The sequence below is a fragment of the Hemitrygon akajei genome, chromosome 2 (genome assembly GCF_048418815.1).
Source record: "Hemitrygon akajei chromosome 2, sHemAka1.3, whole genome shotgun sequence".
Taxonomy (NCBI): Eukaryota; Metazoa; Chordata; class Chondrichthyes; order Myliobatiformes; family Dasyatidae; genus Hemitrygon; species Hemitrygon akajei.
This window is the reverse complement of record NC_133125.1, coordinates 61,363,720-61,391,623: the sequence shown is the minus strand read 5'-3', so window position 1 is coordinate 61,391,623 and position 27,904 is coordinate 61,363,720. Positions and strand designations below refer to the sequence as shown.

At 40.8% G+C, this 27,904-nt stretch overlaps 1 protein-coding gene across 2 annotated transcripts in view; it reads left to right on the top strand.

The window, feature by feature from the left end:
* acer2 (alkaline ceramidase 2) overlaps positions 1–27,904 on the top strand; it is a 64,292-nt gene that overhangs the window by 20,180 nt on the left and 16,208 nt on the right. For both annotated transcript variants that reach the window (XM_073072841.1, XM_073072830.1), the window contains exons 3-4: positions 2,482–2,623; positions 16,094–16,231. In XM_073072841.1, the coding sequence (XP_072928942.1) occupies positions 2,482–2,623; positions 16,094–16,231 (280 nt within the window). The remainder of the gene's footprint in view (positions 1–2,481; positions 2,624–16,093; positions 16,232–27,904) is intronic.

Genomic DNA, 27,904 nt, shown 5'->3' with positions numbered 1-27,904 from the left:
ATGGTTCTTTGGTACAATAAGATTTTTTAGCAAAATGAATTTTATTCATAATAAAAAATATTACAAGAATAAACTGCTCAATTCCATTTCTTTCTTGACATTCATTGTCAATGCTTTAGGTATCGTTCTATTACATTCATACACTCCAGCCACCCAACCACAGACCACAGTGGCAAATGGTACTGCAGCATTAAAGCCAGGACCAACAGGCTCTGGGCCATCAGATTGATCAATACACATTGATCTGATTGCACATCTGACTGTACATTGTATCTGTCTATACATACATGAATACAAAACAATTATGTATTGTATACAATCTTAGTGCTTGGGCAATATCCTCCCACATTTCCTTTCCTTATTGCTTGTACATAGTGACCGAGACACAACATAAAGAGTTTTACTCCCTCAGGTTGTGAGATGGATGTAAAAAATAAAATAAAATTCTAATTCTAAATTCATCAATAGCCCTGCTGCTGTTAGCACTCTGGATGGAATACTGCTACAATAATTGAGGGAATTCCTTTTGCAAGCTGCCCCTCGCTCTCTAGTAGAAGAGCCCTATACTGTGGTTCTTCCCCACCAGGCCTCAGTGTTTCCCTCAGCATGTACTCTTGCAGCCTGGAGTGTGCCAGTCGGCAGCATTCCTCCACAGACACCTCAGTGTGCTGGCAGACCAAAGGGTGTCTTTCATCAAGTTGAAGATCTGCCAGTAGCACTTGATGATCATCTGCCTGTGTGTCCCTGGGAATAGCCTGTAGTCCAGAGAGTTTCCTGTCACACAGCTGCTTGGATGAACCATGACACTGGCCCTTTCATCTTTCTCCACACCCTCTTCTCAAACCCACAGTCCGCAAAGAGTTGAACTACTGTTGCTTCCCCACTACAATCACCTTGTGGGCAGTGGGTTATGGGGATGATGCTCTGGGCATGCAGAAAGGACCTGACAGGGAGTGACCCTCCCACCGACAGCCAGGCAAGGCCTTGGTGATTGTTGGTGAGGCTTGTCAACAAGGCATTCTGCCAGATGGTCTGGACTGTCTGCTCAGAAAACCACCCCACCCTGTCACCCTCACCCTGATGACAACCTCTGTGTGTGGCTGCAGAAGGATCCGCATGGGACCTAAGTTTGTGGACACCAAGTACCCTTACATGCTGAGGTTCTACCTGTCCCCAGTGTTGCAAAGGATGGGTCTGGCCCCATTGCTGTGCAATGTTTCGCTCAGCTAGACTACCTGTTCTTAATGGGTAAGTTCTTCTGGGCCAACAGCTTTGACTACAAGTCCATCTGGCAGACGACCTGCAGACACTGCAGGTGTAGTGTGATAAGATGGATTCTTGACCTCATAATATATTTTGCTATGATCTCACATCTTGTTGTCTACCTGCACTGCACTTTGTAACACCTTATATTCAAGGTTCTGATCTCAACAGTGCCAGGTGCACCAGCCATAGCCAATGTAAACTTGAGGGGCCAGGTACAAAATGTATTCTGTCCCAAGGCTCAGGGCATTACAATCCAATGACGAGGTCAGGGAAGGGCATAGTCCATCTCTTTCTGCTTTGTGTATTATAATATGGAAGTCTACAACTGGCTGATAGTCACATTAGCTTGCATTCTTTTGTATGGATTCACAGTTTTCTTTGCCAGCACATTACAGACTATTATTTATTAAAATATTAAAATTGATTCATGTTGAGAACTGAATCAATTAAAGTTTAAAATTACCATACAGCCTTGAAACCTTTCAACAAGTTATTTGAAATTCCTCTGCCTTATCTCTTATCAGTAATTTAAATATGATAGAGGCATCTTCTCAATTTCTGGCAAATCTCTTGTACTCTGTAAGTACATTGAAAAGATGGAGAAAACTAGATCATATGAAAGTCAGATCTGTGTCTCTGATGCTTCTATTTTCTAATTAAGCACACTACGTTAGCATTTGCTCTTAATTAAATTGTTATTAAAGTCCTAAGTGTATTATTTCATCCAACTTTTCTGGACATTTATTAACAGTTGTCAATCAGCTTTGATTTGCATGATTATATCCCTCCTTGTATTTGTTGTTATTGATTGACGTCATCTGAAGCATATGATTAAATTGTGCTCTGGTAATTCACTCTCAGGTTCCAATTCTGCATATGGTGATGTGCGTGGTAGCATATGAAGATCAAATAAATTTCACTTTCTATTTTTGTTTCAAAGGACAACATGGGTGATTGAACCCATTGTTCTCGACGTTATGAGTTTTCTCAAATCATCCACATGCTCGTTTAAATCTGGAGTAGTAATCAAAACAAATTGACTTGAAATAGACTCGCTGTGCTTTCATGAAAAGTAATTGAACAAGAAAGGGAGTTATTATTAATGTGCCTGAGGAATTTTGTTTCCAAACTATTGTAGTGCACATGCTAGTGATGTTCTTCAAATCACAAGTGATTGTTCCTGTAACCAGCACCTGTCAATTTTCTGCCTTTCAGGTATAGGTTCAGTTTACTTTCATGCAACTTTGAGTTTCTTTGGTCAAATGTTGGATGAACTTGCAATTCTTTGGGTTCTAATGTGTGCCTTGGCCATGTGGTTCCCCAGACGATATTTACCACGGATCTTTCGACGAGACAGGTAAAGCTGGACCTGAACATTTTCCAGCTCGCGAATCAGCGACACTGTTAAAGTAGCCAATAGCAGATAGGGGTGGGGGTGAGGTGTGGTGGGGAAAGAATCAGGGAAGTTCACTTGTATAGAAAGTTTTTGAAGTGGATTGTTTTGTCAGTTGGAGTAGAGATGGAAAATGTAGTTCATTTTATGGGAAATGATAAATATTTGAAGAAGGGAGTGAGTGGGATTAGTTTTCTATTTCACCTGTGATTTAAATTTATATTGCTGTTTATCCTCCTATTCATAGTGTCCACTGTGCTTAATACATCTTTACTGTTCAAAAGCCTTTCAAATGTTATCACTACAGGAATTCATCTTGTTAGAAATTTAATGTCGTTGCTATGTATTCAAACACCAATCAATTAAAATATTGTAAAATGAAAGTATTTCAAATATAATTCAGACTTTAAAATTTCCAAAGTAGGCTGTCTATGGATTGTCATTAATTAACATTGCTTTTATTAAATGATGTAGTGTATTGAGGTTACAGACTCTTAATGTGGGAACTAAATATGTAAATATCAATCTTAATTATGGATTATTTACAAAATATTTGGTTAGTGTTAGTCCTTTATACTGAATCAGGGAAAATTAAGCACTAGGAAATGGTTCAACTGATAAATATGTCATTTAGTAATGAAGAAAAACAGGAAATACTTGAGATGTACTGAATATCTGTCTGCTTGTGTGGAAGGTCCTACTGCATATTTGCACACTTACTGACAAACCTTTGTAGACTGTGGTAGTTCCTGCATTTATTTAAAATGCTAATATTAGATGTTTTGTTTCCTGTCCTTTCATTTTCCTGGTGTAGATCTATTCTAAATGAAACAAATGAAAAACAGGCATAGTTTTCTTGGGTTGATAGATTCTTTATCAATGTTGTGAAGAGTGACTTGAACTCTTTTATTGGGGATAGGCTACACAACTGGTTATCTGCTGACGTTAGCCAGACTCGTATGTAAGTCCTGAGAATCTGAGTTGAGTTCGGAGGATTGCAGCACCTGTGCTCTAGAATTAATCAATGACTTTAGAACAGATGGGAAAATTGTGGGCGGGTGAGTTGAAAAATGAATAACAAATGTAGGAGGCTGAGTTACAGAAGTTCAGTATATGATATGATTGTTCTGTATTAAGTACCTACTTCCTGTGTCTTACATACAAACATATTCAGAACCTGGTTTGGAAGTACACTGTGATAATTTTGCAGTGTAGAACACATACTGAAGCATGTAAGTGACACTTGGTGACACTGATGGGAGTTATATACAGGCCCCCAAACAGTAGCCAGGCTATAAATTTCAATGGGAAACAGAATAAGCATGTAATAAGGACAATGTTCCAATAGTAACGAGGGATTTCATTATGCAGGTAGATTGGGAAAATCAGGTTGGTGCTGCATCCCAAGAGACTTGTAGAATGCCCACAAGATGGCTTTTTAGAGCAGCTTGTGGTTGAACCCAGTAGGGGAAAGGCAATTTTGGATTGGTTGTTGTGTGATAAACCAGATTTGATTAGGGAGCTTAAGGTAAAGGAACACTTAGGAGTCAGTGATCATAATATGTTAGAATTCACCCTGAAGTTTGAGAGGGAGAAGATATCAGTATTACAGTGGAGTAAAGGGAATTACAGAGGCATAAGAGAAGAGCTGGCCAAAGTTCATTGGAAGAGGACACGAGCAGAGACAACGGCAGAACTGCAATTCTGGCAACAACTCGGAAGGTGTGAGATAGGTACATCCCAAATGTGAAAAGGTATTCTAAAGAGAGGACAAGGCAACCGTGGGTGCCAAGGGAAGTCAAAGACAGCATAGAAGCAAAAGTGAGGGCAAATAATATGGCAAAAATTAGTGGGAAGTTAGAGGATTGGGAAGCTTTTAAAAACCAACAGAAGGCAACTAAACAAAAACATAAGGAGAGAAAGATGAAATATGAAGGTAAGCTAGCCAAAAGTATCAAAGAGGATACCAAAAGGTTTTTCAGATATAGTGTACAAAGAATAAAAGTGGGGCAAGAGTGATATTGGAGCACTGTAGAGGCAGTAACGGGGACAAAGAAGTGGCAGATGAACTTAATAAGTATTTTGTGTCACTGTGGAAGACCCTAGCCAGATATTCAGGAGCATCAGGGGACAGGAGTGAATGTAGTTAAGGAGGAGGTGCCTGGGAAACTGAAAGGTCTGAAGGCAGATAATTCACTTGGACCAGATGGACTACAGCCCAGGGTTCTGAAGTAGGTAGTTGAAGAGATTGTGAAGACATTAGTAATGATCTTTCAAGAAGCACTTGATTCTGGAATGATCCTGAAGGACTGGAAAATTGTAAGTGTCACTCCTTTTTTTATGAAGGGAGGAAGGCAGTAGAAAGGATATTATAGGCTAGTTAGCCTGACTTTAGCAGTTGGGAAGATTTAGAATCCATTAAGGATGAGGGGTCGGGGTACAGACAGCATGGTTTCTGTAAGGGGAAATCCTCCCTGTCAAATCTGTTAGAATTCTTTGAGGAAATAACAGGCAGGATAGACAGAGAATAAAAAATGGGAAAGTCTGCAGATGCTGAAAATCCAAAGCAAATCACACAGAATGCTGCAGGAACTCTGCAGGCCAGGGAACATCGATAGAAATGAATAAACAGTTGATGTTTTGGACTGAGACTCTTCTTCAGGATTGGAAAGCAAGGTGGAAGATGCCAGAATAAAAAGCTGGAGTGAGAGGAAGGTGAATAGCTAGAAGGTGATAGGTGAACCAGGGGGGTAGGAAAGGTAAAGGGCTGGAGAGGAAGAACCTGATTGGAGTGGAGAATGGACCATAGGAGAAAGGGAAGGAGGAGGGGACCCAGGGGGAAGTGATAGACAGGTGAGAAGAGGTAAGTGGCCAGAGTGGGGAAAAGAAGAAAAGAGGAAAGGGAGAGAATTTATTTTTACTGAAAGGAGAAATCGATATTAATGCCACCATGTTGGAGGCTACCCAGAAGGAACATAAGGATAGGCAAAGGAGAGTCACAAGATTCAGAAATGGTTCCGGAGGACTGGAAAACTGAAAATGTCTCCCCACAATTTAAGAAGGAAGTGAAGCAAAGATGAAATTATGGGCCAGTTAACTTGACTTCAGCGGTTGGAAAGATGTTGGGCGTCCATTATTAAGAATGTTTTGGGGTACTTGGAGGCAGATGATAAAATAGGTTTCTTTAAGGGGAAATCTTGCCTGACAAATCTGTTGGAATTATTTGAGGAAGAAGCAGAGAACATAGACAAAAGCAAGTCAGTGGATGTTGTTTACTTGGATTTTCAGAAGGCTTTTGACAAGGTGCCACACATGAGGCTGCTTAACAAGATAAGAACCCATGGTCTTACAGAAAAGACTAGCGTGGATAGAAGATTGACAGATTGGGAAGGTGCAAAGAGTTGGAATAAAGGGGGCCTATTCTGGCTGGCTACCAGTGACAAGTGGTGATCTGCAGTGGTTGGTATTGAACCACTTCTTTCAACGTGATATGTCAATGATTTGGATGATGGAATTGACGGCTTTGTGGTCAAATTTTCAGATGATACAAAGATAGGTGGAGGGGCAGGTAATATTTAGGAAGCACAGAATCTTCAGAAGGACTTGGACTGATTGGTAGAATGTACAAGGAAATGGCAGATGGATTATAGTGTAGGGAATTGTATAGTCATGCAATTTGCTAGAAGGAATAAAGATGTACTATTATCTAAATGGGAATAAAATTCAAAAATCATAGGTAGAAAGGGTCTTGGGAGTCTTTGTGAAGGGTTCCCTAAAGATTAACTTGCAGGTTGAGTCAGTGGTAAGGAAGGCAAATGCAATTTCAAGAGGTCTAGATATAAGAACAAGGATGTGATGCTGAGGGTTTATAAGGCATTGGTCAGACCGCACCTGGAGTATTATGTGCAGTTTTGGGTCCCTTATCTACGAAAAGTTGTGCTGGTATTGGAGAGGGTCTCTAGGAAGTTCACAAGAATGATTTAGGGAATGAAAGGGTTAACATATGTGGAATGTTTGATGATTCTTGGCCTGTACTCACTGGAGTTTAGAAGTATGGGGGGGGGGGGGGGTCTTATTGAAACCTACCGAATACTGAAAGGCCTACTCAGTGTGGATGTTGAGATGATGTTTCCTATAGTGGGTGAGTCTGGGACCAGAGGGCACAGCCTCAGAATAGAGGGACATCCATTTAGAACAGCCACAGACAGTTTTGGAGGCCAAGTCATTGAGTATATTTAAAGAATATGTTGATCAGTTCTTGGTTAGACAGGGCGTTAAATGTCGCAGGGAGAAGGCAGAAGAATGGGGTTCAGAGGGATAATAATTCAGTCATGATGGTACGGAGGAGCAGACTTGATGGGCCGAGTGTCCTAATTCTGCTCCTGTGGGTTTTATGGTGAAATATTAAGTTCCTTCTCAACAGTAGACGGACATCACCAGTGCAAAGCTCTCAGCGCCTGCATGTTGGATTGATAGGCTGCATGGTTTGCCTTCACATGAAATGTTTAAAAATCATAGGCTTACTGGAGCCTGCATTGACTTAGAACAAGTATGGTTTCCATTATTGGATCGATAAACATTTCCTAAATATGACAATAAAACTTTCATGTATTTACAGTCATCATTTCTTCCCCGTATGCGGTGGCATGCACCTCTTTGGAGCAGACGCTACCACAGGTGTAGGTTTCCCTCCACAGGGAATGAAATAAGCCCAATTCCAGTCAACAACTCATCTAGCAGGTGGGTGATAGCTCATGTCCTGTTGTATCCATCCAAACCAGAGATGGGATCCAGGAAGTCAGGAAGCAGTGCACTGAACCACCTCCAGAACTGATTGTCTCACATGCAATTGAAGTTAGAAGTTTACATACACTTAGGTTGAAGTCGTTAAAACTCATTGTTTAACCACTCCACAGATTTCATATTAGCAAATTATAGTTTTGGCAAGACATTGAGGACAACTACTTTGTGCATGACATGAGTAATTTTTTCATCAATTGTTTATAGACAGATTATTTCACTTTTAATTGACTATATCACAAATCCAGTGGTTCAGAAGTTTACAAACAAAATAAAAAAAAAAATTGTGGACCTCCACAAATCTGGTTCATCCTTGGGAGCAATTTCCAAACGCCTGAAGGTACCAGGTACAAACAATAGTACACAAGTATAAACACTATGGGACCACGCAGCCATCATACTGCTCAGGAAGGAGACGCATTCTGTCTCCTAGAGTGAATGTACTTTGGCGCAGAAAGTGCAAATCAATCCCAGAACAATGGCAAAGGACCTCGTGAAGATGCTGGAGGAAACAGGTAGACAATAATCTATATGCACAATAAAACGAATCCTATATCGACATAACCTGAAAGGCTGATCAACAAGGAAGAAGCCACTGCTCCAAAACTGTCATAAAAAAGCCAGACTACAGTTTGCAAGTGCACATGGGGACAAAGATCTTACTTTTTGGAGAAATGTTCTCTGGTCTGATGAAACAAAAATTGAACTGTTTGGCCATAATGACCATCGTTATGTTTGGAGGAAAAAGGGTGATGTTTGCAAGCCGAAGAACACCACCCCAACCATTGAAGCATGGGGGTGGCAGCATCATGTTGTGGGGGTGCTTTGCTGCAGGAGAGACTGGTGCACTTCCCAAAATATCATGAGGAAGGAAAATAATGTGGATATTTTGAAGCAACATCTCAAGATATCAGCCAGGAAGTTAAAGCTTGGTTGCAAATGGGTCTTCCAAATGGACAATAACCCCAAGCATACCTCCAAAGTTGTGGCAAAATTGCTTAAGGACAACAAAGTCAAGGTATTGGAGTGGCCATCACAAAGCCCTGACCTCAATCTGATAGAAAATTGGTGGGAAGAACTGAAAACACATGTGCAAGCAAGGAGCCCTACAAACCTGACTCAGTTACACCAGTTCTGTCTGGAGGAATGGAACAAAATTCCAGCAACTTATTGTGAGAAGCTTGTGGAAGGCTATCCAAAATGTTTGACCCAAATTAAACAACTTAAAGGCAATGCTACCAAATACTAACAAAGTATATAAACTTCTAACCCACTGGGAATGTGATTCTAACTGACCTAAGACAGGGAATGTTTTGTAGGATTAAATATCAGGAGTTGTGAAAAACTGAGTTTAAATGTATTTGGCTAAGGTGTATGTAAACTTCTGACTTCAACTGTAAATAAAAGATGGAATGAAGAAAGTGTTTTATTGACTCTACACAATTAATTCTAAGGCACTTTCAGAGTATATTATTATATACTGTGGGTTGCAACAACAGCAGCAGGAATGTATGACTTGGATTTGGAAAAGAAACTACAACCATACAATTGAATTGAAGGTAAAATTGAATTACCAATTGAAGGTAAAATTGACAATGGTTATTACTTAATTATTTTTTTAAAAAAACTTCTGCACAAACATAACGCTGTGCAATAGATGTACCATTGCTGGTGATGAAACAAACCCACAATTTTTATACTCAGATTAGTGCTACTTGAATTGAGATTGCAAATAATGAAGGAATAGGTTGGGCAGACAGGGAGCAACAGTTTGCTCTGGCAGGGAAAATAGGATCCATAGTGTAATCTCACAACTAGAGTTAGACTGAACAGTATTTCTATCTGAAAGGACTTTTTCACACAAATGCTGAGACAGAGGTTTGTTAGGAAATTTAGTGAACTGACCCAGGTCAATGAAGTTAAGATACAGGAAGCTATGATCTGATTGAATGGGAGAACAGACTCAAAGGGCAAGAAGGTCCATTTCCCTTCCATGTTCCTAGTTTTGTATTGTATTTTAATTTCTTCTTGCATTGTAGCACTAACACTTAGGAGGAAATAGAACCTCAAGTAAAGGTGATGTAAAATTGAAGGTTGCTTAAGTATAAAGTTGTATATATAACTTTACACAGTTATTTATGATTTGGTAGGATTACAATCTTTAATCTCATGGGCTGTGATTGTTTGGATAGGGAGAGGTATCTTGTTGAGTACATGGTTTGAACACTGTTTGCTGAAGTGTATGATGGTAAACTGAGATTTGTTCAATTTCATTTGTCAGTTGTAACAAGATAAAATTTCCAGGAGCAAAACAATATTACCAGTATTTATTATGGTAAAAGGATTGCATAAAATGGAAAAATGAAACCAAAATACTTACTTTGTACCATTCAATTGTTTGTTGAAAACACATTAATGTTTTGATTGTGTACAGGATCAATAGGTCATACACTTATATTTCATTTAAAAGTATTATTTAATTAACAAACTGTGTTCCATACTACTTACTATACAAAGCTGAATGAATGGGTGAAGATTTGTCAGATTGCAATTGAATGAAACAGTTTGCCTGGAGTAAATGCAATCTTTCTGTTCTCTTCCATTACATGTTCCAATTTGATCTTCCCTGCCCTAGCTGTTGTCTACCAGACAGCTGGTCCAGGCTGCTGTCGTTCAGATTGACATTGTTGCAATGTTAAGCTGGGCCCACTGCTTCTGAACACCCAGCATTGTTCACAGTCCTCTCAAACCTTTCACCATTCACTGAACAAGAACCTTGCAAGAAGATCTGGGCTGGGAAAGGAACATTTAAGATAGGAATCAAGGAAGTGTGGAGAAGAGATTAATTTACTTTATTTATGCAGATAAATGTATACATTTTGGATAAATTGATTTGAGAATCTGATATTTATTTTGTGTGCACTCAAATGCTATGGATGCCAATTCGTGTTATGATCAGGAGTTTCACTCTGCTCCTTAACTCCACATCACACCTGCTCCGAATGTAACTTCAGCTCTGCATTTCCACCTATCCCAAGTATCCTTTCCCTTCTTTGCTTATCAACAATATTTACCTACCTTAAAGATATTCAAAATTGCTGCTTCCACAGTTCTTTGAGGAAGAGAGTTCCAAAGACTCACAACCCCCTTAGAGAAACTAATGGTGCCTCAGGGCTGTCTGACTGAATGAAAGTAAATTTATTATCAAAGTATGTATACGTTACTCAATGCTATCTTGAGATTCATTTTCCTGCAACCATTTACAGGGAAAAGGAAATACAATAAAATTTTATGAGTAACTATACATACGGAGACTAAGTCTGACAGACAACCAGTGTGCAAAAGAATTCACATTAAATTAATAGTGAGAGCAATAGTTGTTAAGAGTCCTTGAAAGTGAGTTTGTAGAAATAGAGTCAGTTAAAAGTAGCAATGACTGAAGTCATCCATGCTGGTTCAGCAGCCTGATAGTTATAGGGTAAAGCTGTTCCTGAGCTGGATTTTATACCTCCTGTCTGATGGTAGTAATGAGAAGAGGACATGTCCTGGGTGGTGAGGGTCTTTGACAATGGATGCTCCTTTCTTGTTACAGCGCTCTATGCAAATGTACTCAATGGTGGGGAGGAAATTGCCTGTGATGGTCAAGCCTGTATCCATCACTTTCTGTAGACTTTTTTATTCCTGGGCATTGGTGTTTCCATACCAGGCCATGATGCAACTAGTTAGGATACTCTCCACTGTGCTTTTATAGAAATTCGTCTACTTTTGGTGACATGCCGAATCTATGTAATCTTCTAAGAAAGTAGCGGCGTTATTGTGCCTTCTTTGTGATGGCATTTACAAAATAATAACGGTAATAAGAAAATAAATAATCCTGAGAACATGAGTTGTAGACTCCTGGAAAGTGAGTCCATTGGTTGTGAAATCATTTCAGAGTTGAGGTAAATGAAGTTATGCAGGCTGGTTCAGGAACCTAATTGCTGAAGGATAATAACTGTTCCTGACCTGGTAGTGAGGCACCGAGGCTCCTGAACCTTATTCCCAATGACAGCAGTGAGAAGAGAGCATGGCCAGGATGATGGGGCCCTTGATGAAGAATGCTGCTTTTGGATGTGCTCATTGGTGGAGAGGGCTTTTCCTGTGATGGACTGAGTTGTGTCTACCACTTTTCGTGTGCTTTTCCGTTCATGGGCATCGCAAGCTGTGATACAATCAGTCGGGATACTCTCCACTGTGCATCTATGGAAATTTGTTGAAGTTTTAGATGACATTCCAAATCTGTGCAAATTTCTAAGAAAGTAAAGACACTGCCATGCCTTTTTTGTGATGACACTTAACGTGCTGATCCCAGGACAGATCCTTTGATATAATAACATTAAGGAATTTAAAGTTACTGACCCTCTCCACCTCTAATCACCTAATGAAGATTGGCTCAAGGACGTCTGGTTTTGTCCTCCTTTAGTCAATAATGAACTTTGGTTTTGCTGACAGTGAGTGAGAAAATGGGAGTTGTGTGACCTGATTTAAACCCAAGTTCCAATGTTCAGCAATGCATTATAATAATATTATTCTGGAGTACAGTTGGTGATATCCCACAGAACAATTTCACTTAAACTTTTGCAAGACATTTATTAGTGCTGCAGCCTATTGGCAGTCACAACTACTACTTTAACCAATAATCAGTTATGTACAGTATAGTCATAGAGCACTGAAGCATGCTATTTGGTCCATCTAGTCTACGCTGACCCATTCTTCTTCCTAGCCCCACATATCTTCACCCAGACCATATCCCTCCAAACCCCTTCCATGCAAATGCCTATCTAAATCTCTCTTAAATATTACAATTGAACCTGCATCTACCTCTCCTGCTGGCTGTTCGTTCCACTTCTCTGAGTGAAGATGTTTCCCCTTGGGTTCCCCTTAAATATTTCACCTTTCACCCGAAACTTACGCCCTCAACTTCTGGTCTCACCCAAACTGAGGGAAAAAAAACCTGCATGCATTCACCCTATCAATACCCCTCATAATTTCGTACACTTCTACAGATCTTTCCTCCTTCTCCTGCTTTCCTGAGAATAAAATCCCAGCCTACTCAACCTTTTCCTATAACTTTGGTCCTCAAGTTCTGGCAACATCCTTGTAAATTTTCTCTGCATTTTTTCAAGCTTAGTGATGTCTTCCTTGTAGGTAAGTGACCAGAATTGCAAACAATGCTCCAAATTTGGCCTCACCGATTGTACTTCATTTATTTATTTAGAGATACAGTGTGGGATAGTTCCTTTCAGCCCTTTGAGCTGCACTGTCCAGCAACCCCCAACAAGCTCGATTTAGCTGTAATCTAAACATGGGACAATTTACAATCACCAATTAGCCTACCTGGTAGATCTTTGGGAGGAAACCAGAGGGCTTGGGGGAAATCCATGCATTCACAGTGGACCCTGGGATTGTACTCTGATCTCCAACGTCCCAAGCTGTAGTAATGTCCCTCTAACTGTTCTGCTACCGTACGATAATTGAAAAATTCTGCCTTTATAAAAGAGTAGGATCACAAAATAATAAGTGTGAAGGAGAAAAGAATGACAACACAAATTACCTGGAAAAAATACTTCTGTGCACACTTGACTCTAACTTCAAAAGAGGCAGAGGAAGCTTTCCTCCTTTTTAGTATAACAACAATAGCCAGGAAAATCAATTAAAAGAATTTAAGCTACTCCTGTTTCAGTTAAGCAAAATATCAGGCATACTCTCTTCCTGTTTTAATCTCAGACATATTATTTTGCCACAGGAAAAAGAAAATACTTATCAACGAAAAAATCTCTAACTGTAAAATTCCTGAAATAATGCAGAAGTTTTTACTTCTGAATCTGTAAAGAAGATTTTTTTTGTCAATGTATGCTGCCATGTTGATTGTTGTTTGTATTTGGAAACTCTTAGCAGATTGGAAATATCATAAGTAGAAATTCACCATGACAATTACTTAGTCTTTAAGAATTATTATCTGATTTTCAGGATTTAATTAACATCAGTTCTTTCCAGCAAGATTGTTATGGCACTATCACTTTGTGAACAGATAAATTTTATGTAATGCTTGTGGTAGATTGTGAAGTGGAAGAGGATTTCAAATCAGTTCACTTGCTTCCATATTCACACACAGTTGCTGCCTAAAGTGATGAAAGAAATTACGGAAATCACATGCCAGTGTATTTACAACATTTTAAGAAATTTTATACTAGATGTATGATTTTTGAGGATTTCATACACAGATTCCCGGAACTATTGGAGACAAATTTCAACTGTTTTTGCCTGCTTATTTCCTGTTGGAAATTGGCATTTGACTATTCGAGGGCTAAGCGCCTTAAGCATCGTTTTCAGGCAGGCCTGTAAATGGATAAACAATATGTATGGCTGAAGGCCAGGGTTCTTTGTAGATATTCATATTATCATGCTATTAATTACTCAAGCTCAAAAACACAAGAAATTCTGCAGATGCTAAAAATCCAGATTAACACACACAAAATGCTGCAGGAACTCAGCAGGTCAGTCAGTGTCAATGGGAAGAAATAAACGGTTGATGTTTCAGGCTGAGACGCTTCTTCAGGTCTGGAACAGAAGGGGAAGGAGGCCAGAATAAGGAGGTGGAAGAAGGGAAAGGAGTACAAACTGGTGGGTGATAGGTGAAACCAGGTGAGGGGGAAGATGGGTGTATGGGGAGGGGTATGAAGAGAGAAGATGAGCGGTGATAGGTGGAAGAGGTAAAGAGCTGAAGAAAAAGTAATCTGGTAGGAGATAACAGTGGACCATGGAAGGAACTGAAGAAGGCAGGGCATCAGAGGAAGGGATGGGCAGTTGAGGAGAAGAGAATGGTGAGAGGGGAACTAGAATGGAGAATGGTAAAACAGAAATAGATGAGTAGGGAGAAATTACCAAATGTTAGAGAAATTGACAATTATGCCATCAGGTAGGAGACTACCCAGACGGAATATGAGATGTTGCTTTTTACCCAAATGGAGGATTTCCTTTGGTTGGAGGTTCTATATTACATCAACTGCTGTTTTGGAGCTTGTCAATTTCATCAGATATGCCTTCAACTTCCACCCTGATTCAAATTTATTTGGTCCATCTCTGACATCTCCCCCTCCCCTTTCCCCTTTCTTGATCTCTCTATTTCTATCTCTGGAGACAGACAGTCTACTGATATCTTTACAAACCTAATAACTCTCACATCTATCTTGACTACATAATACCCTGTCATTTTGTCTACCCTCAGTGCAGTCCTGACTCACTATTTCCTGGACATTTGCCCTCATCCCATCTTCTCACCACCATAATAGGGATAGAGTTTGCTTGTCCTTACCAACCACCCAACGAGCCTCCACATCCTGAAGATCATTTTCTGTAACTTGCATCTTCTTCAACAGGATCCTACCACCAAACACAACTTCCCTTTTCCCCCACTCTCTACATAACTTCTTTGTCCACTTGACTCTCCCCACTGATCTCCCTCCTGGCAGTAATCCCTGCCACCATGATAATTGCTACACCTGTCCCTATACCTCCTCCCTTAGGGCTTAGGGCTCCAAACGGTCCGTACAGGTGAGGCAACTCTTCACCTGTGAACCCTGTTAGGATTGTCTACTAAATCCATTATTTCCGGTGTGCCCTGCTCTATATTAGGGAGACCCTACATAGACTAATGGATGGCTTCTTGGAGCACTTTTGCTCTATCTGCCACAGAAGAAGGGATTTTCTCGTGGCCACCTAGTTTAACTCTACTTCCCAATCCTATTCTGACATGTCAGTCCATGGCCTTCTCTACGATTACAATGAGGCCACACTCTGATTGGAGGAGCAACACCTTATATTCCATCTGGGTAGCTTCCAACTTGATGGCATGAACATTAATTTCCAACTTCCGGTAGTTACTCCCCACGCCCCCTTATCTCATTTTCCATTCCTCATTCTGGCTCCTCATTTACCCCTTCTCTTCTCCTCACCTGCTCATCACCTCCCTCTGGTGGCCCTCCTTCCTTTTCTTCCACGGTCCATTATCATCTTCTATCTTCTTCAGCCCTTTGCCTTGTCCACCTATCACTTCCCAGCTTCTCACTTCATCTCTCCTCCCTAACCCACCTGCTTCCCCCGTGGTTTTACCTGTGACCTGCCAGCTTCCTTTCACCACACCTTATTCTGGCTTCTTCCTCCTTCCTTTCCAGTCTTGATGAAAGTTCTCTGCCCGAAGGTTCTCTGTTTGTTCAATAGATACTACCTGACCTGATGAGTTCCTCCTGCATTTTGTGTGATTTACCCCTTCCCAACCCCATGTAGTTGGGAATTGAAGCATCCAGTCCTATCTAGGTCACTGCCATTGGTTTGTGTTGCCAATTTTCCTCTATAGCTATGATAATATTTGGATAAATCATTCCCAATAAGCCGTTCACAGAACTACCTACAGTACCTGTCACTACCTACAATAATCTGTGAATGACATCAGGCAGTAAGTGATGATAAAAGTAGTCATGTTATCGAGAAAAGAGCAGCAAAATGTACTCAGGCATGAGGGGTATATCTGCATCCAGACAAAGTTTACCTTTAAATCAAGAAGAGCCCACCTCTGCTATTTGTTTCTTGTTCTAGGAGCCGATTTAAGGCTGCTGTTGGTATTCTGTCTGGTGTTACCACATGTCTTGCCTTTGTGAAGCCAGCAATCAATAACATTTCATTGATGACACTAGGAATCCCCTGCACAGCTCTGCTTATTGCTGAATTAAAAAGGTAAGTTATTGCGAACAGTTGTATATAAATATAACTAGCCACTACACATTAGCTAGCACACTTTTATGCTGATTTACATCTATTTTTATGGTTGCACTGTTTTCATATGTTTATAAATTCTTATCCTTGCATCTAATGCATATTTGCAGGTGACAGATTTTATATTGAATCCCACATAATATCATTTTTGTTGTTGGAGATAAAAATATATGTTTGATAAATTTGGTTGTAAAGACCAAATGGGTGGTCATTACAATCCACCATCCTAGTTCAGGAAGACTTCCAGGCATCTTAATTCACAGTGCACCTCCACTTGACCTTTCTGTCTCTGGATTCCTGCTCAACCCAGGAATGAGGAACAACAATAACAACTTGTATATATGCAGTGCTTTTAATGCAGCAAAATATCCCAATGTGTTACACAAAAGCTTAATCAAACAAATTTTGACCTTGAGGCTCATAAATAGAAATGCATACTGACAGCCAAAAGCTTGATAGGCAAAGTAGATTTAAAGGAATATCATAAAGGAAGAAAAGAGGTAGAGAGGCTGTGAGTGTTAACAAGTTTCAATCCAGAGCAGCTTCTGCTAGTGGGGGAGATTCTACCTTCAGCAATGAGCAGAAAATCAGACTAGGGGAGTGCAGACACTGTTAAATTGGACAGGGTCAAGGGACAAGGCCATGTTATGCATGAAAAACAGAAGGACAGATTTTAAAATTGTTGTGTTACTTAACAGGAGACAGTATGATTCAGTAAGAGCAATGGGTGAAAGGAGTGGCAAAGGGTGAAGTAAAGGAGCAAAAGGAGCTCCAAATAACAATTGGATGGTGCGGGTTTGTCATGGGTGCTGAGGAAGTACCATAGATAGAATGAAGGAACGGTATGAATTAATCAAATGTGGAGATAACAAAAATGTAGATGGAGGGTTTTGGGGACAAGTAAACTCTGAAAGTAGGAAGGTATGTCACATTTCTGTTAATCATGTTACAATCTAAACAAATTTAACAGTAAATTAGTACCACCACCTTCATTATCTCATCAGTGCTTGTAGATAATGACAGTGCTCATTATCTCAACTATGTCACTGCTAATTAGTGTCCCTTATGCTTCTTTACCCCTTAACAGCTTTATCTTGACATTTAATCTGTCCCATCTTCTAACCTTTGCAATTCTTTAAATCTTGTCACATCTCGAGGTCAGATGAATGAAAAGGGATCTCACTGAAATTTACAAAGCCCTGACAAGTTTAAACAGATTGGTTGTGGGGAGGATGCCCCCCCTTGTCAAGTGCTCTAAAATAAGGGGTCACAGTCTCAGGGTAGAGTAAGATGATTAGGACTGGGAGACTGACAAGTCTAAGAATTCTCTTTTATAAAGGACTGTGGAGACCAGGTTGCTAAATGTACTTAGGAAGAGATCAGACAGATTTCTTGTCAGAAAGGGCATTAAGATGATTATGGAGAGCAGAAATCGTGTAGAGGTAAAAGATCAGCTATGATTGTACTGACTCTTGGAGCAAGCTTGAAGGGATTGCTATTTGTTGTGCTCTGTTTCCGTAAAAGCTGAGAAATGTAATTCTTAGGCCTAGAAATTATGAAACATTTTTTCACACTGTACAATACAATTTTTACCCCAACTTCCATAAAGTGTTCAGTTTTATTTTCTTCTAGGCTTGCAGTGTGCCTGAGATATGTAGACCCCAAACTCTGTTTCCATTATTTGAGCGTGACTCGGGGATACTGTGGACCACAGACCTTCACAGTGCCCCCTGTGTTGGCCGCTTTCCATTAGTTGAACAGCTCTGGCCCTTTTCCAGGGGCCAAACAATTTCTCCTTCACTCAAATGCTGCCTGACCTACCAAGTATTTACAGCTACTTTGGCCATTGTTTCAGTTTTCAGTTATTTGAATGATTTTTCTTTTGTACTAAACAATGCTATTGCTGTTCTTGATAGTTTACAGGAAACTGCAGTCAGTGTTATAAGAAGATTCTTCAACATAAACTTGTTTTCAATAACAAAAGGAGCTGTTATTACACATTATGACATTGTTTTAAGGCGGATGGCTGTTCTTCTAATGTGAAATTGAGCCTAGAGAACACTGTTGATCATTTACACAGTATGGAAAATTCATGAGGTCAAACTCAGGTTGGAGGAGCAACACCTCATATACCGTCTGGGTAGTCTCCAGCCCCTTGGCATGAACATTGAGTTCTCCAACTTCCAGTAATTCCCTTCCTCTCCCTTCCCCCATCCCAGTTTCACTCTGTCTCCTCCTCCAGCTGCCTATCACCTCTCTCATGATTCTGCCTTCTTCTACTACACATAGTGCTTTCCCCTTACATTCCTTCTTCACCTTTCCTGCCTATCCCCTCCCTGCTTCCCCTCCACAACTCCTTAATCTTTCCTTTGATTGGTTTTTCACCTGGTACCCACCAGCCTTCTCCTTCCCACCCTCCCCCCACCTTCTTTATAGGGCCCCTGCGCCCTCCCTCTTCAGTCCTGACGAAGGGTCTCAGCCCAAAATGTTGACTGCTCATTTCCACGGATGCTGCCCGACCTGCTGAGTTCCTCCAGCTTGTTGTACCTGTTGCTTTGACCACAGCATCTGCAGTGCACTTTGTGTTATGGAAAATTCATGCTGTGAAATTATATAGAAATTCCAAACTTAACAATCTGGATGAAAAAACAACTTTTTAATCCCACAATTGTTTGTATTGTGTCATCAGTGAAATGCTCATTAGCAGGCAGAAATTGGTCATAATTTAACATTGGTACTGTAAAATGAATCCTTTGCTAGAATCTTTGAGACATAATTTCAGACTTGGTAATTCAATGCATTGTTGTGTTATGCAGTCCTTCAAACTAGAGTTATCTCAAACATTTCACTTTATTTTTCTTGGCACACTGTGCATAAAACAATTAGAGTTGGAGGAAAAGCTTGAATTAGCAACCCTTACCTGTTTTCTCAGGGCCTGTTTATCTGCTTCACATGTTGAGAGTATATGGACGTGGTACATGATTATATTAGAACACACTGCTTCTGTAAACAAATATGGAGTGATTCTGGGAAATGTTGTTAATGCTAAGAGGAGCAATTGGGCTGAGGTAGGATGAGAAGAAATTATCAAATGTGTTGTTGCGTGAATAAAATCACCGGAGAGAAGTACTGGTAGATATGAAGCAGCCTCTTTATTCAACAGAATATCACTAATAAGCAGACAGCCTATGGAGTCATGAGTGGGGGGGGGGGGGGAGACAGACAGAGACAGAGGGGGAGAAAAGAAAGAAAGAAATTCAAAAGACAATTCCATACTTACAATGCTTCCTTTGAACTGCATGTAACAGGTCAAATGCCTGGATCCTTCCACCATCACACTTCCCTGTTTGCATCTATATTACAGACACCCAAATACATATGAGTAATTAATTTAAATCAGCATTTTTTGTTCTTCCAATTAACTTGGTTAGTGGTTCTTAGGAATCCATTGTTCAGAGCTGCATTTTAGATTTAATCCACGAGTCATATTCAAACCTGAAGGCTCGTGGCTGAAGTCAGTTAAAGTTATTTGCTACATCTGCTAATCCCAAAAATTGCTCTAACAAGAAGGAGGTGACTCTGACATCCGTTGTTTCAGTTATTGGAATTGATTCTGGGTACATGTAGGTAATTGGTTCCCTGATCTTTAGGGGAAATCTGGTCATCATCACAATGATAAACATTATCCTCAGAAGACAAAGGGGGGGGGGGGGATTTTCAATTGAATATAGAACAGGTTTTGTATTTTGAGAAGGTCTGCTAACAAAGGCTTAGTTCTTTTGGTGAAATGCTTCCGCAAGGCCTTCTGGCCCAACGAGCCCACATCACCCAATTACACACACGTGACCAATTAACTTATTAACCTGTATGAGGAAACTGGGGCACCCAGAGCAGGACACAAGGGGTCACAGGGAGAGCACGCAGGCTTGTAGACAGCGGTGGAGTTCAGCCTGTAGGGTGCTGTGCTGGCTGCTCTGCTACTGTGCCACCCCCAAAGGATGTCCCTTTAGAACAGAGATGAGGTGGAATTTCTTAAGCCGGGGTTAGTGAATCTGTAGAATTCTTTGCCATGGGTGGCTGTGGAGGCCAAGTCACTGGTATATTTAAAGTGGATAGGTTCTTAATTAGTAAGCGTATCAAAAGTTATGGGGAGAAGACAGGAGAATGGGGTTGAGAGGGATAATAAATCAGCCATGATGAAATGGTGGAGCAGCCAAGATGGGCAGAATGGCCTGATTATGCTCTTATGGTCTTAATCACAATCTCCCTCAGAGTGATCTGGTTCCTGCTGGGCTTGGGGGCCTACCTAAGCCTGTTGCCAACATGTTCAATATCTTCTTTCCCAAGACCCTTCCATTATGCTAATGGGCTGATCCCAATGAACTTCCACTTGGCTGCACAGGAATGTAAAGCCAGATTGTTGGCGGGATGTTTGGTGAGTGTTGAAATGTGAAATTCCTCTGTGATGTCGGTGGGTAATGTGGACTCAGATGTGCACCTCAGATTTAAAAACGGAAAATGCTTGAAAGTGTGGTGCGTGGCCAAGTGGTTAAGGCATTGGACTAGTGATCTGAAGGTCGTTAGTTTGATCCTCAGCCAAGGCAGCGTGTTGTGTCCTTGAGCAAGGCACTTAACCACACACTGCTCCTGCATGTTTATAGTGGCTGCAGTATAGACAAAAAAAAGTCTCATCCACTCGGACAGGATGTGTGGAAAAGTAAACAGAGTTAACAGATCAGGTGGAGGCCTTTGTCAGAGTTGAGAAAGAGAGAATGTAAGTTAGTTTTAAGGAGGCAGCTGAAGGTTGGATGAGGCACGGGGGGGGGGAAGTCTCTGAAAGTGTGAGGTTGAATGGCCATGGAAATAAGATATTGGTGAGTAACCAGTTTGGCGGATTATTTATGAGAGCAGCTGGAGAGAGAGAGAGAGAAATAACATGAATAAAGAAGCTTAAAATCCTGGCGATGAGAGCAGTTTGAGAGAAAACAATATGAAGGCTGCAAAACACGGAGCTTTAGGGAATACCTACATAGGTCAGATCATACTAATGGAGAAAGAAAAAAATGAACCAGTATTAAAGAATGATCTATGGCGTAAATTGGGATAAGTGGCAAAACGGGCTGCTGGCTGGCTTCAGGAGAAAACATAGAGCGTGAATATAATGTGTCCTCTCACAGTAGAATAAGGTCGGTGGTGGTGTGTTACTTTTGTCTAAAGTTTACATTGAAGATTTAGATTCTGAAATCAAAAACACGATTTCACAATTTGCATCTAATAGACAGTTATAGGATCAGGTAGGGAGTTGGGGGTGGGTTGATGCTGGTCAATACCACTGTTTATTTCTAGAGAGATAGCGTTGAATTGTGGAACACATATTCCAAACCTAATCTGAACCTTGGTTATACTACATAGTAAAATGTAAAAAGAATATGGGACAGTGGGGAAGGCACAAAGCATATCAGGAGTGGGCAAACAGACAGGGCCTCTTTTGGGAAGAAGCTGAGAGTGGTCTTCACAAACATGAAATGTTTTCATTGCCTGTAAGTAGTGCCATGTTGAGGTGATCAGTTCTTGCTGCAGTTGTTGACAGTCTACAGGAATGATTTGGTTGAGCAGTCCAGGTGTAGCATTTGCTGATGACACAAAGCTAGCTGGCAAAGTGAATTGTGAGGAAGATACAGAGAGGCTTCAAGGAGAAATAGACAGGTTGAGCAGACATGCAAGGACTTGGGAAATGGAATATAATGTGGGAAAAAACATGAAGTCAGATATTTTGGTGGAAAAAATGGAAAAGCAGCGTTTATTAATCAGTGAGAGACTGATAAGTGCTGTTGTTCAGAAGGACTTGTTTGTCCTTGTACACAAATCATTAGGAAGTTAACTTGCAAGTACAGCAAGTAATTAGGAAGGCAAACAGTATGTTAGCCTTTATTGCAGGAAGGTTTGACACTATATTGTGTCAATCTAAGTGAAAGAGTAAGATGTCTTACTGCAATCCTAAGTACATTGAAACCACACCTACAGGGTCTGCTTTCCCTGTTTATGAAAGGACTTATTCTTGATAAAGGGGGTGCAGTGAAGGTTTCGTTGGATGGTAGGGGTGGTTTGTCCTGTGAGGAGAGATACATGAGTCTGGTTCTGCATTCTCTTGAATTTACAGAAATGAGAGGTGATCTTATCGAAATGTGTCGAATTCTCACAGGCCTTGTCTGGGTAGATGCAGGTATTGTTTCCCCTGGCTGGGGCATGTAGAATCAGGGAGTCACAGTCTCAAAATATGGAGAATAATTTCTTCTCTTAGTTTACTGTATGTTTGTAATTCTCTGTCCAAGAAGGCTGTGGAACCTCAGTTATTGAATGTATTCAGGATGGGGATTGATAGATCTTTGCATTGTGAGTACAGGAAACTACTGGAAATAAGACTGAGGTAAATGATTGGTCTTGCTCTTACTAATGGTAGAACAAATTTGAGGAGCTGTGTGACCTACTCCAGCTTTTATTTTGTATTGTCTTATTTATAAGTTAGGGGATACGGAGAGGATGTTTCCACTTGCGGAGAAGAGTGTGATTGAAAGCTTACAATATAAAACAGTGTCAAGAAATCCAATAGGACATGTGAAGGAGCTTTTTTACCCAAAGAGCAGTGAGGCTGTGGAAGTGGCTCTCACAGGGGGTGATTGAAGTGGATTGTATTCGTGCATTTAAGGGGAGGGTGAAGGGAATAACGTTCCACTAAGAGACTGCAGTGAGATGAAGGGAGGCTCAAGGGGAGCACAACAGGCATGAAAGACTCATTTTTTTTGTTACCTGTGCCAAGAGCCTTACGCTGGGATACCCTCATGCAGCTTGAAGATTCACTTAGTTATTCCAAAGTTGAAGAAATAACAGTTGAAAGCCATTAATACCAATTCTCTGCCCATTGTCCTTTGAATAAAATGGTTCATTAAGCACACATATGGCTCTTGTACATCTGCCTAATAGGTCCTGTCATGTATTGATGCTCTTCATGGGAACAACGAAAGAGTGAATTAGCCCCGAGCACGACACTTGGCAGACACATAAAAGGAGTTAATCAATAAATTGTATGTGGCCTTACCAAATAAAGGAAATTTAACCCCACTCTACTGAGAATGTATTTCCTTGTTGCATTAGAATTCCTGTAACATAATCTTTCTGTTGCTTCACCAAAATCATTGACCTTCTACTCCAGATGCATTGTCTTCTGGTCTTCCTGGTCTGTCCTTGAGGAGTCACTTACTTTCCAGTCCAGATGGCTCTGGTTCCATTCCAGGACTGACCTCGGACGCCTGGTAAGGGGGCTGGGCTGTAAGTGAGGCTGAAACAGCACAGGTCCAACTCTCCCCTCCCCAGTGTCTATCTGGCCAATGTCCTGACATTTGAGAGCAAAGTTGATGAACTAAGAGCAAGACTGAATGACTGCTGTGTGCTACAAATCACCAAATGTGGCTTAGGCCTGCTGCAATTGGCTGTGCCATAGAACCCGAGTACAATGTCCCCAAGCAAAGTCAGGATCTGCTTCTTACTCAATATCTCGTGGTGTTTGGACGTGATGGTTCTGGTGAGCTCCTGCTCACCTAGCTTGGAGTATCCAGTGGTAAAATGTTGCCTGTATTACCCTGTATGGGAGTTTACCAGCTATACTGAAGGCAGTCTGCATCCTACTTCAGATGGATGGGAAACCTACACTCAATGAACGACGCTCCATCATCAACAGCCTTGAAATGGGATAGCTATAAGACCATAAGGTATAGAAGTAGAGTGAGGCCGCTGGGCCCATTGAGTCTGCTGCGCCATTCCATCATGGCTAATCAATTTCCCTCTCAGCCTCAATCTCCTGCCTTCTCCTCATATACCTTCATGCCCTGACAAATCAAGAATCTATCAACCTGTGCCTTAAATATACCCAATGACTTTGCCTCCACAGCCACCGGTGGCAACGAATTCCACAGATTCACCACTGTCTGGCTAAAGAAATTCCTCCTCATCTCCATCCTAATAGGACACCCCTCTATTCTGAGACTGTGTCCTCTGGTCTTAGACTCTCTCACCATGGGAAACATCCTCTCCACATCCACTCTATCAAGGCCTTTCAATATTCGATAGGTTTCAATGAGGTCACCCTTCATTCTTCTGAATTCCAGTGAGTACAGACCCAGAATCATCAAACACTCTTCATATGACAAGCCTTTCAATCCTGGAATCTTTTTCATGAACCTCCTTTGAACCCTCTTCAATGTCAGCACAACCTTTCTTTTTTGTAATTTATTTTTTATTGAAGTTCACCATCAAACAAACATTTCCATAAGATGTATTTCAGATATTGTACATATATATCATATAGTCATATTTGTCACAAATCTCCACATTATATTTTTCGGAGGTATACACTTATAGAAAAGAGAGGAAAGAAAGAACAAGCAAAAGGAGAAAACTACAGCACAACCTTTCTATGATAAGCAACCCAAAACTGCTCATAATACTCCCAAGTGAGGCCTCACCAGTGCTTTATAAAGTCTCAACATTACATCCTTGCTTTTTGATTCTAATCCTCTTGTAATGAATGCCAACATTACATTTGCCTTTCTCACCACCAACTCAACCTGCAAATTAACCTATAAAGCCTTTGAACAAAAACTCCAAGTCCCTTTGCCCCTCAGATTTTTGTATTTTCTCTCCATTTAGAAAATCTATCCTTTCATTTCTTCTACCAAAGTGCATGACCATGCACTTCCTGACACTGTATTCCATCTGCCATTTCTTTGTCCATTCTACTAATCTGTCTAAGTCCTTCTGTAGCCTCTCTACTTCCTCAAAACTACCTGCTCCTCCACCTATCTTCATATCATCTGCAAACTTTGCCACAAAGCTGTCAATTTTAATAATCCATGTCATTGACATGCAATGTAAAAAGAAGCGGGCCCAACACAGACCCCTGGAACACCACTAAGTCGCTGGCAGCCAACCAGAAAAGGCTCCCTTTATCCCCACTCTTTGCCAATCAGCCAATGATCTATCAATGCTAGTATCTTTCCTGTAATACCACAGGCTCTTAACTTGTTAAACAGTCTCATGTGTGTGGTACCTTGTCAGAGGCCTTTTGAAAATTCAAATACACAACTCCACAATTCTCCTTTTTCTATCCTACTTGTTATTTCTTCAAAGAATTCCAACAGATTAGTCAGGCAAGATTTTCCTTAAAGGAAACCATACTGAATTCAGCCTATTTTGCTATGAACTTCCAAGTACCCAAAGCCACATCCTTTAACAGTTGTCTCCAACAACTTCCCAACTACTGAGGTCAGACTAACTGGCCTATAATTTCCTTTCTTCTACCTCTCTCCCTTCTTGAAGGGTGGAGTGACATTTGTAATTTTCCATTCCTCTGGAACCATTCCAGAATATAGTGATTCTTGAAAGTTCATTACTAATGCCTCCACAATCTCTTCAACCACCTCTTTCAGAACCCTGGGGTATATACTATCTGGTCCAGGTGACTTATCTACCTTCTGACCATTCAGCTTCATAAGAACATTCACCCTAATGATGGCAACTTTGCAGATTGCTGCCCACTGACACTCTCAAACATCCGGCACAGTGCTAGTGTCTTCCACAATGGGGTAACCAGAGCTCCTCTTCATCATGGCTGGTGACTTCAACCAGGCCAAGTTCAAGAATGTATAATCTACCAGCATGTCTCCTTTCCCAAACACTTTTGACCTTTGCTACATATTCATTAAAGACACCAAAGAGCCACTCCACTGCCCACACATTGGTAAATGAGACCATCAAGCTGTGCTCCTTCTCCCTGCACATAAACAGAAGCTGAAACATTAGGATCTAGTACAGAAAGTCATACAGTGCTGCTCTGAGGGAAAGATGAGCTTCTACAGTATGTGACTACTTTGAGTCTGTGGACTAGTCTACGGTATGTACAAAGACTCAGCAACCAGTCTAGATGAGCATGTCGTGACCACCAGCGGTTTTATCAGCAAGTATGTTGAGGACTGTCACCAAAGAGGACAATCCTGCTTTTCCCAGCTGGAAAAACCATGGATGAACTGGGAAACCCACTTCCTACTGAAGTCTAGGATTGCAATGTTAAACTCAGATGATGCTGACTTTACAAGAAGTTGAGATACAACCTCTGTAAAACTATCAGGGATATCAGGAGACAAAAGCAGTCCAAAATCAAGCTTCAGACAAGCCAACCATTGTGGCAAGGCTTACCTGTTGTAATAGTTTATTAGCAAAATTGGCCAGAAGTGCAGACAAAATTCAGTGGCTCAGGTTCAAGTCATTTTAATGTTATTTCCTGTATGCAAGTGTAAAAAGAACAAAATAATTTTTACTCCTGATCCGATGCAGTGCAAAAAGCACAATAAGACAAAGAACACTGTAATAAAAAAATGTAATATAAATATGTAAGATATTTTATATACATTGATAGTATGTCCTTAAAGTGATGCTAGGTGTAAGGTGGCTGACAGGAAATGATAAAGTAGTGGTGGATGGAGGTGTTTATTAGCTTTACTGATTGGAGAAAGTAACTGTTTTTGAGTCTGGTAGTCCTGGCATGGATGCTAAGTAGGCTCCTCTCTGATGGGAGTGGGACAAACAGTCCATGAGCAGAGTGGGTGGGATCCTTCATGATATTACAAGTCCTTTTCCAGCACTTTTCTCTGCAACCCTTCCAGTGAGTTTAATGCATTCCGTGTATGTTTTGAAAAGAAGGGGATTGGAACCCTAACCTTACTCTTGTGTCTTTCCTCTTCCATATAGCCCTGGTGTCTCACCAGGTTTATTTCTGTTCAATGGAAGGTAGCCAGGACATGAATAGCCTGCAGATGGGGCGGGGAGAAAGGATGGCTCAGGTCCCAGTTTGTGAGAACATAAGTTTTGTTCCAGAGGATTCCATTGAGAACTTTGGTGGGAGCAGTGTGTAGATTAAGGCCAAATTAAAATCAGAAGTGCAGGAAAAACTCAACAGGGTCAGGCATTATGAGGTTAACTTCATTTCTCTCTCTGTAGCTGCTGCTTGATCTGCTGAGAATTTCCTGCATTTTCCCTTTTTACTTCACATTTCCTGCACCTACATTTTTGTTTACAGAGGAAAGCTGAAGAGCAAGGCCAATTTAAGTGCTTGGCTCATAGTCAGTCTGCCTGAAAGGATGCAGGGAACATCTAGAAGCCTGGAGGAGTTCAGCTGCAGTCAGGCACTGGAACCTAGATTGCAGCCGACATGGCACTGATGAGCAATTCCTTTAGGCCCAATCATTGCGTAAACTGATAGACAATATTTCAGTTTCCGAAGCATTGTAAACAGAAGCCACCAAAAGTGATGGCGCGGTATGTCAGACATCTGCCAGCCAAGCGCAGATTCTTGGTTGTCATGGCTTTGCATGACATGGTTTAAAGGTTTATTTAGGACATCACGGTGTTCCAGCAACAGATTATGAAGATATGGCCTTGGGGAGGTGTGGCTCTGTGACAGGTAAAGTGGCCCCCATTATTAATTCCATCAGTATCAATTTAGTGTTTCTTTTTGCATTCAGAATTCACTACAATCTTGGCACCATTCTGTTGTTTTGTGCTAGTTACTCCATTTAATGTTGT